The sequence below is a fragment of the Myodes glareolus genome, chromosome 2 (genome assembly GCF_982192425.1).
Source record: "Myodes glareolus chromosome 2, mMyoGla1.1, whole genome shotgun sequence".
Lineage (NCBI taxonomy): Eukaryota > Metazoa > Chordata > Mammalia > Rodentia > Cricetidae > Myodes > Myodes glareolus.
In genome coordinates, this window is record NC_142027.1 from 67,928,585 (window position 1) to 67,945,937 (window position 17,353).

Genomic DNA, 17,353 nt, shown 5'->3' on the forward strand with positions numbered 1-17,353 from the left:
AGAAGATCATGAGTTTGAGTCCAGACTAGGCTATCCAGTGAGAGACCCTATAGCAAAACATCAAGAAGGAGGCCAGGTAGTGGCGGCACACACCTTTAAACTTGGGAGGCAGGCGGATCTCTGGAAGTTTGAGGCCAGCCTGGTCTACAGAACTAGTTCCAGGACAGCTAAGGCTAAAAAACCCTATCTAAAAACAAACAAACAAAAAACCCCAGAAATATGCTCTCCCATCATCAGCTGTTACAGAATTACACAGTAAAATCACTTCATAACAGCAGTGAATAGGTGAATACATGGGTAATTCCAACACTTGGGGAGTGGAGGACATAGCTCAGGGGGTAAAGGTACCAAATGCCAAGCCTCAAGACCTGAGCTTGACTGACCCACATGCTTCTGGAAGGAAAGAATCAAATCCCACAAAAATCTTCTCTGAACTCCACACATGTGCCATGGCATGCTCTATCTCGCCCAATAGATAAAATAAACATGATTTGTTGTTGTTCTTGTTTTTGTTTTATGAGTCAGGGATTTTCTGTATCCTTGCTGTCCTGGAACTTACTATGTAGACAAGCTGGCCTCGAACTCAAGGTTCACCTGCCTCTGCCTCCCAAGTGCTCTGGGATTAAAGATGTGTGCCACCATCACCCAGCTAAAATAAATGTTTAAAAAATAATAATAAAGGGGCTGAAGAGATGGCTCAGTGGTTAAGAGCTTTGCCTGCTCTTCCAAAGGTCCCAAGTTCAATTCCCAGCAACCACATGTGCTCACAACCATCTGTAATGAGATTTGGTGCCCTCTTCTGGCCTGCAGGGATACATGCAGGCAGAACACTGAATACGTAATAAATAAATCTTAAAATAATAATAATAAAGAAGGGCTACAGAAGGTCTCAGCCACTAAGAACAAGGTTTCAGCACCCACATCAGGTAGCTCATAACTATAACAATAGTTCAACTCCAGGGGATCCAGCACCCTCTTCTGATCTCTGGAAACACTAACACATGCATCACATACACAAAAAATAACTTAAAAAAAAGAGGGGGAGGGAATGGGAGAAGAAGAAGGAGGGAAAACCAGTCTAGATGTAAAATTTAAAAAAAAAAGGAGTCCAATATAGAAGAATCTCAGCTTCAAGGTTGGCCTGTGCTATGTGGCAAGATAAATATAAGAAAGACAAAGATAAAGATGCTTGACATTAACAGTGTAAATATAACAAAGACAGACAATGCCGTGTGCTATGCTGAGGATCAGAAAAATGAGTGTGGTGGTCTGAATGAGAATGGCCCTGGCAGGTTCATCTACGCTTGGTCCCCAGTAGATGGACAGGATTAGAAAGGATTAGGTGTGGCCTTATTGCCCATTATGGTCATGGACTCATCCTCTGAAACTGTAAGCCCCAATGAACTCTTTCTTCCATAAGTTGCTGTCTCAGTTAGGGTTTCTATTGCTGTGATGAAACACCATGACCAAAAGCAAGTTGGGAAAGAAAGAGTTTATTTGGCTTACATACAATTCCACATCCATAATCCATCACTGCTGTGGAACAATCTTTGTACACTGTAAAGACGCATACCTCTAACTGGTTAATAAAGAGCTGACTGGCCTATAGCTGGGTAGAAAGAGACTGGGCAGGAGAGCCAGACTAGGAGGACATTAGGAAAAAGAAGGGCAGAGTCGCAGGGGTCAAGAGCCAGACACAGAGAAGCAAGACATGTAGAAAATGAAGTAAAAAGCCATGAGCCACATAGTAGAACTTAGATAAGAAGCATAGATTAATTTAAGTTGTAAGAGCTAGTTAGTAACAATCCTAAGTTATCAGCCAATCATTTATAATTAAGTCTCTATGTGGTTAGAGAGTTGGTCAGGGGTCTCGATGAAAAACTCCACCTAAACATCACTGAAGGAAGTTAGGACAAGAACTAAAACAGAGCAGGAACCTGTAGGTGGAAGCTGATGCAGAGGCCATGTACTGGCCTGCTCCTCATGGTTTGCTCAGCCTGCTTTTTTATAGAACCCAGGACCACCAGCCCCAGAGTGGCACCACCCGCAATGGGCTGGGCCCTCCTACATCAATCACTGATTAAGAAAATGCCCTACACAAAAACATTTAAAAAAGAAGGAAAACGCCATACAGGTTTGCCAGATATGGAGGCATTTTCTCAATTGAGGCTCTCTCCTCTTTGCTGACATAAAAGTAGCCCACACCACTGCTTTGATCATGATGTGTCATCACAGCAGCAGAAAAAGAATGGACAGAACAACTGCTAGTGACAATGTTACAAAAGGAAACAGTGTAGGCATGGTGGTTCACGTCTTTGAAATTACAGCACTCTTGCCTGACTATGGAGGCATTTACTATGGAGCATGGTCATAAAGAATTTCTAGGTCTGCTGGGCTAGAGTGAGACCTGTTTCAAACAGTCAAATATAAACTTACCATATGATTGGCAATTACATTCCTATCTGGCAATTACAATCTGCTCAAGGGAACACTCACCTAGACAAAATTCTTAAGAGCTAAATCTCAAAACAACCACAACGATATCAATGGTGAAAAAACAAAATATGTAATTGCCAAAAATAAAATATTATTCAGTAAGATTAAGAAATGCAGTTGGGCAATGGTGGTGTATGCCTTTAATATTAGCACTTGGGAGGCAGAGGCAGGTATTCCCTGAGGGGTAGGCCAGCCTGGTCTACAGAGTGAGCTCCAGGACAGCTAGGGGTATACAGAGAAACCCTGTATAGCCCTGTTTCAAAAAAGGGGGGGGGACATATGCTACAACAAGGATCACCCTCAAAAGTATGGGGGTGAGATGGCTCAGTGGTTAAGAGCACTGACTGTGCTGCTTTTCCAGAGGTCCTGAGTTCAATTCCCACCAACAATATGGCTCACAACCATCTATAGTGAGATCTGGTGCCTTCTTCTGGCTCTCAGACATACATGCAGGCAGAACACTACACATTAAAAAAAAAAGCCGGGGGGTGGTGGCACCTTTAATCCCAGCACTCAGGAGGCAGAGGCAGGCAGATCTCTATGAGTTCGAGATCAGCCTGGTCTACAAGAGCTAGTTTCAGGACAGGGTCCAAAGCTACAGAGAAACTATGTCTCGAAAAAAAACATGTATATATCCCCCACCCCCAGGGGCTGGTGAGATGGCTCAGAGGTTAAGAGCACTGGCTGTGCTGCTTTTCCAGAGGTCCTGAGTTCAATTTTCGGCAAACACATGGTGGCTCAGAGCCATCTATAATGAGATCTGGTGCCCTCTTCTGATGTGAAGACATACATGGAGGGAATGTTGTATACAAAATAAGTAAATCTTAAAAATTATTCTAAGTATGTAATAAAGAAACACCCAAACAAAAATAAAAGCAAACAGAACCATTAAACAGGTTCAAGGTGTCAAGAAATCTGCCACCAATGGAATTCCAGAAAGCTAGTGACCACCATAAACCCTAGAGCCCAGAGGTCACAAGAACAGTCTGACTTATCACCCAAGCTTTAAAACCGGTCTCTAGGCCCTGCCTTTACTACTCCATCCCGCCTGGACCAGAGGCCTGCTCTCAGGTCCTGCATGACGTGTTCTTTTACACCCTTGGTTTGGATGTGCCAACCTCTCAGACCAACAAAAGACTGCTCTGGCTTGAGGGCAAACTGAGTCTGTATCCTTTCATTTTCCTCTGTGTGTAAGAAGCCAGACTGAAATCACAGCAGACCAAATGACACTACTGATGCCTGAGGGTAAGAAGGAGGATTCAAACACCACGGCGTTGGAAGGAACCTGGGGGTGACAGGCATATTCCATTAAAGGATAAGTTCACAACCAAAAATAAAACTAGATTGTACAGATGTGGTTGGGGAAAACACTGAACTGTACTTTATAATGGATGGATTTTTCAGTGTACAAATTATACCTAATTTTGTGTGTGTGTGTGTGTGTGTGTGTCTATGTACACGAGCCATAGTCCATGTATAGAAGTCAGAGGGCAACTTGCAGGAATCACATACATCATTCTTTCTATACTGCTCCTGGGGTCAAACTCAGGTCACCCATCACACATGGCACCAAGCACCTCTGCCAGCTAAGCCAACTCACTCGACCACAAACTATACCTAAAAAATTAGGATTTTAAAACAGAAAATGTCTTTAATCCCAGCATTCAGGAGGCAGAGGCATGCAGATGTCTGTGAGTTCAAGTACAGCCTCGTCTACAAGAGCTACTTACAGGACAGGGTCCAAAAACTACAAAGAAAAATTGTCTCCAAAAAAAAAAAAAAAAACGAAAAAGAAACAACTTTAACACCACCACTTGGGAGGCAGAGGCAGGCAGAGCTCTGTGAGTCTGAGGTCAGCCTGGCCTACAGAGTGACTGCCAGGACAGTCAGAGCTACACAGATAAACCCTGTCTCAAAAGAACAAAAAAGAAAAGGAAAAAAAGAAAAAAAAAAAAAGAAAGTTCCACAAAGCTATACTGTGAAGTAAATTATACAAATTTAAATAAGGAACAAGGTATGTCCCCACAAAATTACACAGAAAAAGGGTAAAGTAACATGGGCACTGCAGACAGCTGGAGTGGTGGTGATACACACCTAGAATCCCAGCTAAAGAGGCAAGGAAAAAACCAGCAGTGTACAGCAAGCCTGAATATCTCAACTCCCCCTCCCCCTCTCAAAGAAGATCATATGCAAAGTTAAAAGATATATCCAAGCAAACATGAAACATGCTCAGGAGCAACTGGCCAGCACTTCTGCTAAAGCAAAGCCAATCATCAATTTAATCATAAGGAGAGCAGACAGGCGCAAACTGAGGAAAATTCTACAAACATCCTCTAACCTTTAAAAAGTTTAAGATTGCAAAAGTAAAATGCAAGTGACTTTCCCAGACTGGAGGAAGCCAACAGATGACACTAACCGGGACAAGCAGTGCTGCACTGGGTCTCTGTAACACTACTGACAGGACCGGCCAGATGCTCACAGCTGACAATCACACAGTGTCTGCTGGACAGTATTACTCTGAGTTTTCTGGTTGTACTGTGGCTACCTACACAGTCCTTGCTGGTCCTGAAATAGCCTTGGGAAAAGATGAAGCAACAGCATGTGGCAACCTGATCTCACACAGTTTCTAGAAAACTGCATACATTAGTTTCTAGTCTGAATATGTTATGGTTTGTATATGCAATGCCCACCCACCCCCCACCCCCGGCTGCTGTATTGAATACTTAGTTCTCTACTTGTGGAACAACTCTGGGAGTCTGTTAAAGCCTCAGGAGGAGGGGCTAGAGAGAGAGATCAATGGTTAAGAGCTTTTGTTGCCCTTTCAGAGGGCCCAGGTTTGAATTCCCAGCACCCACATGGCAGTTCACAACAGTCTGTAACTCTAGTTGCAGGAGATCTGACACCGTCACACTGACACATATGCAGGCAAAACATTAATGCACATAAAATAAATATTCAAATAAAACCTCAGGAGGAACAGTCTATACGGAGGAATTAGGTCTCTGAAGTAGGTATCTGCCCTCTCCAACGCCTCCCTCCCTGTAAGTGGACAACCTGCTTCATGTGCTGGGCACTATGATGCTCTGCCCCAGGCAGAATGAAGCTAAGTAGTCAGGTACCAAAGAGCCACAATCAGTCCTCAAGTTATTTCTGTCACAATGACACAAGAAAAACTATAAATGTGAGATTCCAAAGGTTTCTGAGACAGTGTCACACTCTGTTCCAAGCTGATCTGAAACTCATGAGGAAACCCAGACTGGCTATAGGCATAAGCCACCATACTCTAAAACAATTATAAATAGTCACATAGAGCATAAATAAGTAAATTTTGCTTCAGTTATGCCAGGAAAAACAATACAGAACCTCCAAATCATTGCAGAGGATAAAACAATAACACCTCTTATTTTAGTCTAACACAAAATGCTAAACAGAAACCCAAGTTAGGGGGCTGGAGAGATGGCTCAGTGGTTAAGAGCACTGACTGCTCTTCCATGGATCCAGGGATCAATTCCCAGCATCCACATGGCAGGTCTATGATTCTAGTTCCAGGGGATTTAACACATTCACACAGACATACATGCAGGCAAAACACCAATGCACATAAAATAAAAATAAATAGAAATCCCAGATAGAAATCATAAAATATGACAGAATAAAAATAAAGGCAGTTAAAGAATACAAATACTTCACACTCCCTATGTGTGGTGGTTTGGATGAGAATGGACCTATAGGCTCATATATTTGAAATACTGCATCCCTAGTTGGTGGAACTATGTGGGAAGATTCATTATGTGTGGCCTTGATGGAGGAGGTGTGTCGCTGGGGACTAACTTTGAAGATTCAAAAGCTGATGGCATTCCCAATGTCTTTCTCTTCGCCTGGTGCACATGGGTCAAGATGTAAGCACTCAGCTATTGCTCCAGTTCCCTGCCTGCCTGCTGCCATTTTCCTGCCGTCATGGCCATGAACTCCAATCCTTTAGAACTGTGAACCACCAGTCATGGTGCTTTGTCACAGCAACTGCAAACTGAGACAATATGGTAAATAGCAGAAGGATATAAAGCATTAATTATACAAAACATACGACGGTAAAATAATAAATGCAAAGACAAGGCAAAGAAATTAGACGAGAACAGCACATAGCCTCAGGCCCAACAGACAACTGACAGCAAGAGAGAACACAAGTCTGTAAGAGAGACGGTGTAGGAGAACCACACTGTGTGAGTGCAAACACACACAAAGTACTGCGCTGCCTGGCACACTGCGAGAGCTCACTATTATCTATCACCCAACACTTGCAGGTTTAGGTTCTTCTGATGGCGATAAAAACTAATGCATGCTTACCACACAAGCATTTAAAAGTTAAGTAACCTACCGCACCTGAAGTTAATCACTGTGCTTTTATTTTTCCATGAGCATCGTCATAATCTCCTTTCTAGGAGCGACACCTCCGTGACTGAGCAGAAATGACTGTGTCGTGCTGGAACTCTGCACTAGTGTTAGCAAACCCTCGGATAATCGATTTACAGAAAGGCTTACTCTGGAAATTCTAGCCCATGACTGACTGACTGTACTGTTTCTGGTCCAATAGCAAGGCTACTGGACTGTAGTGGGTGTAGCGCCTGCACTAGCGGACCGTAGGCGAGCTGGGAACAAGTTGGAGACTTAAACACACGCACACACAGACAGGGACATGAGGACACGGGTCATCCTTGAAACAGAATGCCAAGTTTATTGTGCTCCAGAGAAGCTTATACAGGGATCCTTAACTGAGAGCCACGCCCCAGCTCTCGGGATCTTACAGCTGCAGGCCTCATCAGAACCCACTCCCCTGCCATCAGAGTCTTGTGCTCAGAGCAGAGGGAAACAAGTTATTTGCTCAGTTCACCCCAGCAGGCAAAGGGCAAAGGGTCTGAGGCAAGCAAAGAAAGTCAAGGCGCCAGGGGTCTGCAGCCCCCAACAAGTGGGGGAGCTGTTTACCACTTACCTCAGGGCTGGGAAGTGAAAGAGTCCAGGAGAGACCTCTACGACTTGAAGGTACACACACACACACACACTACATCCCACCTCTAATGGAAATGTCCACCACATTCCAACAGTATCATCCTCAGACCAAACCTCAACAACTGGACTTCTGACAACTGCAGTGGTTCTGGGTTCAAAAATGGTGTGCTTTGTGAGACTCAACAGTGAAAGCTATTTGGTGTTTGGTGAGAATCTGCCTGGTTCGCAGACAGACCTAGTTCACTGTATTCTTTATCACACAGGAGAAGAAAGGGGGCCTCTAAAAGCCAGCTGAGTGCTGGAACACCTATTTCTTGCTTCCTGTCTGCCAAGCAGTGAGGAGCAGCCCCCACAAGCTCCTACCGCCCTGCACAAAGGGTCAAGTAACCATGGACTGAACCCTCTACCCTCTAAAACTGAGCTAAGACAAATCTTTCCTCCCTTAAAAGTCAAATGAATCAGGAAAAATAGAAAAGCATCTCTAAAATCCCTTCTGTAAAGGCATTAATACTACTCATGAGGACTTCTAGCTTGGTCTAGGCACTTCTCAAAGGCCCTATCATAAAATCCCACCCTGGGGATTAGGCTTCAACCTATGAATTTGGGGAAGAAAGACACATTCAGCCAACAGCAACGACTAAGGAAAAATGAGGTTATAAAAACCTGGGTGATGGAGGTAGAAGGGATCAGGAGTTCAATGTCACCTTTAACTACACGGTGAGTTTGTAGTAAACCTGGATTATGTGAAACCATCTTTAAAAAATGAAAAAAGACTGGGCAGTGGTGCCACACACCTTTGATCCAGTACTCAGGAGACAGAGACAGGCAGATCTCTGTGAGTTCAAGGCATACAGAGTGAGTTCCAGGACAGACTCCAAAACTACACAGAGAAACCCTGTCTCAAAAACAAAACAAAACAAAAAAGTTATTTTTAAAATTCTATTTATTTATTTAGAGTTAAGAGTCTCAAGCACTGTTGGCCAGTTCAAACTCACTACATAGCCAAGAATGATCTGAACTTCTGGTTTTCCTTTCTCCACATCCCGAATGACATGTACCAGCACGTCAAGCTTACAGGATGCTAAAGGGCACATCCAGGGCTTTATGCATGCTAGGCAAGCACTCCACAAATCAAGCTATATTCCCAGCCCTTAGAAAGTATGATTTAATCATTTGTAGCTTAACTAGTATTAGTTAGCACTCTGTCACTAAAACTACCTGAGGGGTCTATCTAAAGGAAGGGTTATTCTGGCTTGCAGCTTTGGAGAAGCCAGACTAATGAACTGGCTTGCAGTTTTGGGGCTGTAGCAAGGCACAATACATTAGCTGGAGTGTGAGTACTCATGTCATAATAAGAGAGGTGGGGGGGGGGGTGAGAGAAAGGGTGGTAGGGTATGTGGTAGTCGAATGAAAAAACGTCCCCATAGGTTAGCTCATGGACTTGAACACTTGGTCCCCAGCTGATGGCCTGTTTGGGGAGATTATCAGGAGGTAGAGCCTTTTGGAGGAAGACCATCACTTAGGTGGACTTTGAAAGGATTTATAGCCTCATCCTGCTTCCTGTTCTCTCTTTGCTTCCTTCCTGCATACAAAAATTTGCAGCCCGCTTCCTGCTCCTACTCCTAAGCCATACCTTCCCTGCCATAAAGAACTCTTCACTCTCTGGGAGTGTAAGCCAACATAAACTCTTCCTTAAGTGGTTAATGGAATTTCAACATTGCAATAGAAAAATAACTAAAATAGGTGTCAGTAATTCCTTCAAGGGCATAACCTCAGTTCCTTAATTTTATCTGGATTCCAGACTCCACTACCTCCAAACAGTGTCACACGCCCAGCAAACTCTCTTGGTTCTACCAGCACTCCCAGGCTTAGGGCGCTTTCCTTCAAACAACCACTCCTGAGCTCTGCAGACAATGACGCTGAGTGAAGACAAGCCCCTGCACCAGCCTCTTAACTCACTGGAGTGTTCAGCCTGGAAAAGGAGCCTCTTACCTCCATCCTCTCCATTCCCTTCCCTTCTGCTAGGACTATAACTACTTTTCTTATCAACTGGATTACTCTCCTGTTTCTTTCATTTTCTAAATTATTGTTATGGCTTGTTTGGGGGTTGCTTTTTGTTTAGTTTGGTTTTTGTATCTTTAAAAAAAAACAAAAAGCAAAAAAAAAAAAAAAAACAAAACAGGGTCTCGATATATAGCCCTGGCTGCCTTAGAACTCACTATGAAGACCAGGCTGACCTCAAACTCATAAAGATTCACCTGTCTCTGCCTCCTGACTGCTAAGATTGACTACAGACTTTTTATTTTTTGGTTTTGTTTGTTTCAATGAATGTCCTCTTCCTTACAAGAATACAAAAGGAAATGAGGTTAAGATTTCTTATTAGAGAATGGAAAAGGATCAGAGAATCACAGATGGAAAAAACAGACACACACACACACACACACACACACACGAGAGCACGTACAATACACGCACATGCACCTGTACATAAATTAACATGTATACAAATTAACATAGACAAATGAATGTTAGATTCTCTACTGTGAGTTCATATTAATATATTCACAAAATAATAAAATTTTATCATCATGATCAAAATCAAAGTCCTTATGATGCAGTCAAAAGACACAGAGGCTACGTACAGTTCTGCAGTAAAGCATTTGCCTAGCGTGTGTGAGGCTCTGGGTTCAATCCCAGAACCAGAAAAGGGGTGGAGGTGGGGGTACAACCACAGGTTTGGAAAACATTTTAAACCCTGGAAATATCCAGTATTCATAAAAAACACATCTGGCCCTGCTAATGGAAGTGGAAACCGAAAAGCCACTTTGGAAACAATCGAGCACTAACCGCTGGGGCTGAACATACTACTAACCTGTAATCTGCAATGCCGCTGCTAAATTTAGACTAGAATCTTGGACACTCCGTACTAAGAGATATTTAAGAGGAAGAACATGGTAATTCTTTAAAAGAACAAAATTTTCATTATCCAACTATTCATAAACAGAAGAGATAAACCAATAGTAGACTACCCAGAAAGAAAAGGAGTATATGAAAATAAATGAGTTAAGATGCTTTTGAGATAATTCCTAAACAAAACCATACAGAAGATATTTCATTTATGAAACTTCAAAATCAGGTCAAAAGAATATATACTATTTTAGGGATACACAGAGTCACAAAGGTACGGCAGCTCATACCTGCAACCCCATCACTTGGGAGGACCAAGGAGGAGGACTGCCAAAACTTCAGGGCTACCCTGAACTACAGTGAGACCCTACTGAAATAAAGCAAAAGTGCCAAGATCAGGAGCTCCAGGCCAACCCTGAATTTCATGAAACCTTGTCAAAACAGAAACACATATGAGAATATTCTAAATCTGAGCTGGAGAAATGGCTCAGTGATTAAGGTGGCCTTGCAGAAGACCCAGGTTCTGTTCCCAGCATCCACAAGGTGGCTCACAACCATCCCTACCTCCACTTCCAGAGGAGCCAATGCTCTCTTCTGGCCTCCACAGGCTCGTGCATGGTGCGTACATGTATATGTGTGTATATGTGTGTGTGTGTGTGTGAATTTAGGCAAAACACACACAAAAAGTAAAATAAATCTTAAGAGTCCACACTGTTTATACAAAGACTCACATTCAATTCCCAGTACCCATAACGGGCAGCTCCAGAAAGTCGTCACACCCACACAGACACACACACAATACAAGAGAAGCTGATGTCAAAACCATGTACTAGCCAAGTGTGGTGGCTCATGCTTTTAATTTTTTTTTGGGTTTTTCGAGACAGGGTTTCTCTTTAGCTTTAGTGCCTGTCCTGGAACTAGCTCTTGTAGACCACGCTGGCCTTCAACTCACAGAAATCCTCCTGCCTCTGCCTCCCGAGTGCTGGGATTAAAGGTGTGCGCCACCACCGCCCGGCATATCATGCTTTTAATCTCAAGAGACGGATCTCTATGTATTCCAGACCAGCTGTGGCTACACAGTGAGACCATTATATGTCATTTCTGAAAAAGGAAAAACAATGGAAAAGATGAAAAACGAAAAAAAAAGATCAATGAGTGGAGGGTTGGTGAGGAGAGTTAAGAACAGACCAGCACCCGGGATTCCTAGGACAGTGAAAAGTTTGTAGGACAGTATATGATGGATCATGTCATCTTACATATCCCAAACACACAGAATGTGGGTCACCAAGAGTGAACTTTAAACTATGAACTTTGGGTGCCAATCTGGGCTCATCAAGTATAACAGAAACAAGTGCTGATAAGGAGAAGTCTGAATGTGAGAAGACAGTATATGGTACAATATTTCCGTTTTCCTTTCAACTGGATGGTGAGCTGAAACCTGTTCTAAAAATTTAACGTTTTTAAACTCGTAAGTACACAGAAATAGTTTAAGAGGTCAAAACCTCCAACTGCTGAGAAATTCCTGGTTAGCTCATCTAAGAACTTGGTCCTTTCTAGAAATGTATCAATCATAAAAAAGCACTCATTACTTTAGCACGGACACTTGTTGGGGGGTGTCAAGAAAAATGAAGGAAGGAAGGGAGGGAGGACAGGAGGGAGGGAGGGAGGGAGGGAGGGAGGGAGGGAGGAGAGACAGCAACAGGAACACCAGCAGCAGTATAGTGGACAGACCATACAGAGGATCGAGTCTCTGGGCAGGGAGTTCTAATACCGGGCGCCACCACAATAAGCTTCCCAAAAGCTTTTTGATCATAGTCTACAAATCTACGAAGACCCTCTGGAATGGACGCATTCACAGACAACGCTACACTCCCCATCTTTGCTCAGTTAAAAAGCGCAGATTACCAAAGGGGACTTCCAAAGCTATGACAGTCGGGGTGGAGATGAGGAGACCAAATTCGTCTCCAGGGAAAAGGCACTTATCCCAAATCACTAAATGACGACCAGGCAAAGAGTTCAACAAATGTTTCCCGACAGGGCAACAGGCCAGCCCCCCTTACTGCGCACACTCCCCGCTCAACCTGGGTGGAGCCGCCTCCCAGCGACCCCCTCGGCCAGCCGGAAACGGCAGCTAGCCTCTTCGTGGTCAGATCCCGGGGGACGCGCCCACTAACAACCCGCGGGCCATGCCACCACGGGCACGCGTGACCGCGCCCACGCGGCCCTCCCGTGCGCCGCGTCTTTGGGTCCATTTCCACTCAGCTCTGGGTCATCCTCCGGCCTCGGGGGCCGCGCCCACCAGTCCCAGCCAGGGACAGCCCGGCCCGCTAGGCCCCGGCCCCAGGCCGGAAGCCTTTGCCTCCCCTCTCCTCACCGTGTCGACCCCTGAGCTGTCTTCCCGGGTGCCCTCAGTCTCCTCGCGGACCGCGGCTTCCAGCACAGCGCCAGGGCCCCCCAGCGGCTCCAGGGGTGCAGGCTGCAATGGCCTCTCGGGGTCCGGAGGTGTCTGCTCCATAGCTGCAGTTCGGCACCGCGAATACAGTGCGCCTGCGCGTGCCTGGCCCGCGGCCGCCCCGCCCCCTGCCTCCTGTAGTCCCGCCCCCTACCCACAGAAGCTCCTCCCCGGCAGCTGAGAAGGCAGAAGGCTGAACAGAGGGAAGTAAGGGAAAACTAAGGGGAATCCGCAGAGACGCTGGTCAGCTACGAAACTGGAAATCTGGAAGAACGGGTGGAGACAGAAAAAAAGAAGTGAAGATTAAGTGAACTCAAAAAAAAAAAAAAATGCAGAACTGTGGTGGCGTACACCTTTAATCCCAGCACTCAGGAGACAGAGGCAGGTTTGACACTAGCCTGGTCTAGTGACCAGTGAGTTCCCGGACAGCCAGGACTACACAGAGAAACCCTGCCTCTCGGGGGGGGGAAAAAGTGGGGGAGAGGAAAAATTATTATTAAGATTGGGGGACCCTTCAAGTAAATTCAAAAGAAAAGAAAGAACTTCTGACCATCACCCTTGCCTGGCATCCACAGTTCTGTTTCCCCATGCACAGACTAGAGCAGCGTCAATGATTAACTTTCAGAGGTTGAGTAACACACTCAGCAAAAGATAACGCTTGAGGGTTTGAGGGCCGCGAAGACAGGCAGCGGCAGGGTGGGTGTTTAAACCTCAGACGCCGAAGCTCTGGAGACCTGATCATTTTCTACGCAAGTCTCCTGTAATTTTCTGAATCTGCCCCTCTGTAAGAGTCACTGTGGCTGCCTGAAAATGCTCACTGGCTATAGCCAAAATAGAGGACCTTGAGGTCCGTGTTTCTGCACAAAATCTGCTCTCAGTTTTCCAAGGACCCAAACGGATCTTTCTGAAAACAGCCTTTTCATGTTATGAAACGTGGCTTCTTCCTCCTGGAATGCAATTTCTTCTCCCCCCCCCTTCCCCGCAAAGTTCTATTCATACTCTAAGCCTTTTCCATGCTATTTTACAATAATTTGTGTTCCCGTCCATCTCCGTCACTAGACTTTGGACTCCTTTAAAGCAGGGACCCACCCTGTCTCAAAAAACTAAAATAATAATAATAATAATAATAATAATAATAATAATAAGCAAAGCAGGGACCCACCCCCTCCGTATCCTCTCCCCTCCTCCTCTCTCACAAAGCCCAGAATACTTAGGTTTGGGGGAATTTTCTTGCTTACCAGGAATTAGTTACGCCAGGCAAACTCCCAGAAAGCATACTTTCAAATCAGCAGAGGCTCACTAATCGCAGGAGGGATAGATTTGTTCTCCGTAGAAAACTGGATCCTAAAGCCAGCAGGATGCTTGCTGTACACGGGTCTCTCTGTGCAGTGAGTGGGAACGCAGGAAAGTCACCTGGCTTGGTGAGGCGGTCTCTGAAGGTGGTCATGGTACTGTCCACTGTTTTTGCTTCTTTTAAATATGTGTGTGTGTGTGTGTGTGTGAGAGAGAGAGAGAGAGAGAGAGAGAGAGAGAGAGAGAGAGAGAACCAGCCTGATAGTAGTGGCACACTCCTTTAGTCCCAGCACTCTGAAGACAGAGGCAGGCAATTCTCTGAGTCTAAGGCCAACCTGGTGTAGACAGTGAGTTTCTGGAAAGCCAGAGCTATACAGAGAAACCCTGTTTGGGGAAAAAAATAGGTAAGAAATAAATAAATAAAACTGAAACTGGGCAGATTCATTGGCTACCTTGAATCCCTCATTCTTCCATACCCTTTGTGTGTGAAAAAAATTACAGGGTTGGGGATGTAGCATTTGACATTAGTAGCAATTTCCTTGTGTTGTCTGCCTCATGTTCTCATCAAAAACATTTCCAAAGTGTCTTAGCGCTTTGCTTTGTTCTGTAACACAAAAGCTTCCTGACTAGGGACGGCACAGTGGTGCGGTTCCCACCTACCATCCACAAAGCCCTGTAGATACCTAACATGTACAAGACTCTGGTTTCAATCACCAGAATGAGAACAAGGAAGTGGGGAGTGGGCCATGGGGGGGGGTATCAGTCAAAAGGGTTTTGGTTTGGTTTGGTTGAGCTTTTATTCAGTGGGGTTTGTTTTGAAACAGGGTCTCACTATGTAGTTCTGGTTGGCTTCCAGCTCACAGAGACATGCCTGGCCAAAAGGGTTCTTGAAGAATCTATTAGAGCAAAAGGAGCTTCCTATGGCGGCACGTGCTAATAATCTCAGGAATTGCGAACCAGAGACAAAGGAATGGCAGGTTGGAAGCCATCGTGGATGACGTGGAGCGTTCTAGGTCAGTTTGGGCTACAAAGTGAAACCCTGAATCCAAATAAGTAAAGATCTAAGTTTAGAAAATTTGGCTTTGGACTGGAGAAGTGTCTCCGTGGCTGAGAGCACTTGCTGCTTTCGCGGAGGACCTGTGACAGGCTCCCAGGCTTTAGTAGTCCCCCAGCTCTTACCGCAACTGATGTCACGATGAAAGTACCATTCAGGCCATAAAACTCAGCCTTGTAGACAGCACCACCTGCCAAGGCCTAATCTATCAAAGTCCATAGTTCTGGGGAAATCTCTCTATGTACTAACCTTGCTTTTCGTCGTCTTTGTGCTGCTTCTGGCTAACCATTCTTACTTCTTGAGGTGTGTCAACCCAAGATATGATTTTGTGCCTGAAAACTCACCCTGAGAAAGGCTCAGGGCTACACTGGGATCCCAATAGTCACTATATAGCTAAGAAATACATTCTGTTGGCTTAAACCTTTGCCCAGGTAGTTTTCTCTAGTAGATGCCCCCACAAAAGGCCTAGGTTTGATTCCCAGCACCCATAACAGACTGCTGTAGCATGCTTCTGTAAGTCCAGTTCAAGAGGATTTGGTGCCCCCAAAGTTACTATAATTTAGATGGGTGTGAAGGGCCCCAGCCTTTTCCTCTGGTCCTGGTAGCTGTTTGCTGCAGAAGCAATGAATCTAGTGTGTGTGGAGGGGAGGGGTCAGAGGAAACAAGAACACAAACAATAACAAGTCCCAGCTTTCCTTTACTAAAGTCAAGAGCGCCAGCTTCCTAGCATCCTGGCCTCCAGGCCATGTTAGCATTCATGGTGCCGCCCAGGCATGTATGTAGAAGTCAGAAGACATTACAGGAGCCTGTGCTCACCTTCCACCCTGAGGGTCACAGGGATCAAACTCAGGTTATCAGGCTTAGCGCCAAGTGCCCTCACTCCCTGAGCCACCTTACCTACCCTAAGTGGATGATCTTCAAGTCCACCGAATGCAAGTACAAGGGAAGCCAGAGGGTTTGTTGATATCCCTCCCCGCCCCCATAGTCAGAGATGGCTCTTTCGTTTCCCAGCCCGGCCACCCTGACCCAAATAATCACACAGAAGCTATATATGTATTTTAAAGATTTAGTTATTATGTATGCAGTGTTCTGCCTGCATGTATCCCTACAGGCCAGAAGAGGGCACCAGATCTCATTATGGATGGTTGTGAGCCACCATGTGGTTGCTGAGAATTGAACTCAGGATCTCTGGAAGAACAGTCAGTGCTCTTAACCTCTGAGCCATCTCTCAGCCCCACAGAAGCTATATTAATTATAAAACTGTTTGGCCTATTAGCTCGGGCTTTTTATTAACTAATTTTATATCCTAAATTAATTCATTTCTGTTAATTTGTGTATCGGCACGAGGCTGCAGCTTACTGGTAAGAATCCGGTATCTGTCTCTTTTGGCTGCTACATGACATCTCTCTTTCTATATCTCTGTTCGGATTTCCTGCCTGGCTTTACTCTGCTAAGCCATTGGTTGAAACAGTTTCTTTATTAACCAGTAGTACTAAAACATATTCACAGCATACAGAGGGGACTCCCGCATCACCCCACCCTACTGCTTCATCTTCTCAGGGAAGGTTCTGAGTCACCTCACCCTCTTCCCTTTGGTCTGACAACAGAGCTCTAAGTCACAGACCTTAGGCCCCAAGGGAATGTCAGTGGACGGTGTTTTTGTGTGCATTTGTTTTGTTTCTTCCTTCTGTGGATAAATCAAGTTATTACCTAATCTAACCCCTCATTTTGCAGGCACGGAGAGAGCATCTTGGCTATAGTCACTACTAACAGCTTGTGAGTACCACAGCAGAAATAGAGCTCTGAGTCCCACCATATGCTAGCGGCATGGGGAGCATCCGACTCAGAGCCAGCGGAGCCTCCATGAGGCAGGCATGTCCTTTTCTACAGGGCTGGGAGGCTGAGATCTGGCTAAAGGAGTGAACTGAGCACCAGCAGCCAGCCAGCTGCCTGTGACTAGTAAGAGTACTGATTAGTCTCAAAAGTGGGTAGGGAATTCGAAACAGTGTAGCCACTTCCAGGCCGGAAGTCAACAACGGGTGCACAGTGTGGTGTAGTTCAAGTAAAGGAGACAGGAAGAGGTAGTGCATGGGGGTAGAACGCTTTGGCATGCGATTCCTGGGGAAAGGAGAAGCATGGGCTACTGA

The 17,353-nt window shown here is 45.2% G+C and overlaps 1 protein-coding gene across 3 annotated transcripts in view; it reads right to left on the minus strand.

Moving 5' to 3' along the window:
- Snx4 (sorting nexin 4) overlaps positions 1-12,951 on the minus strand; it is a 57,723-nt gene extending 44,772 nt beyond the window's left edge. For 2 of the 3 annotated variants that reach the window (XM_087901340.1, XM_087901338.1), the window contains exon 1: positions 12,782-12,951. In XM_087901340.1, the coding sequence (XP_087757466.1) occupies positions 12,782-12,922 (141 nt within the window). In that variant the 5' untranslated portion in view covers positions 12,923-12,951. The remainder of the gene's footprint in view (positions 1-12,781) is intronic. The other variant, XM_087901339.1, reaches the window with a different exon arrangement.
- Between the last annotated feature and the right edge of the window lie 4,402 nt (positions 12,952-17,353).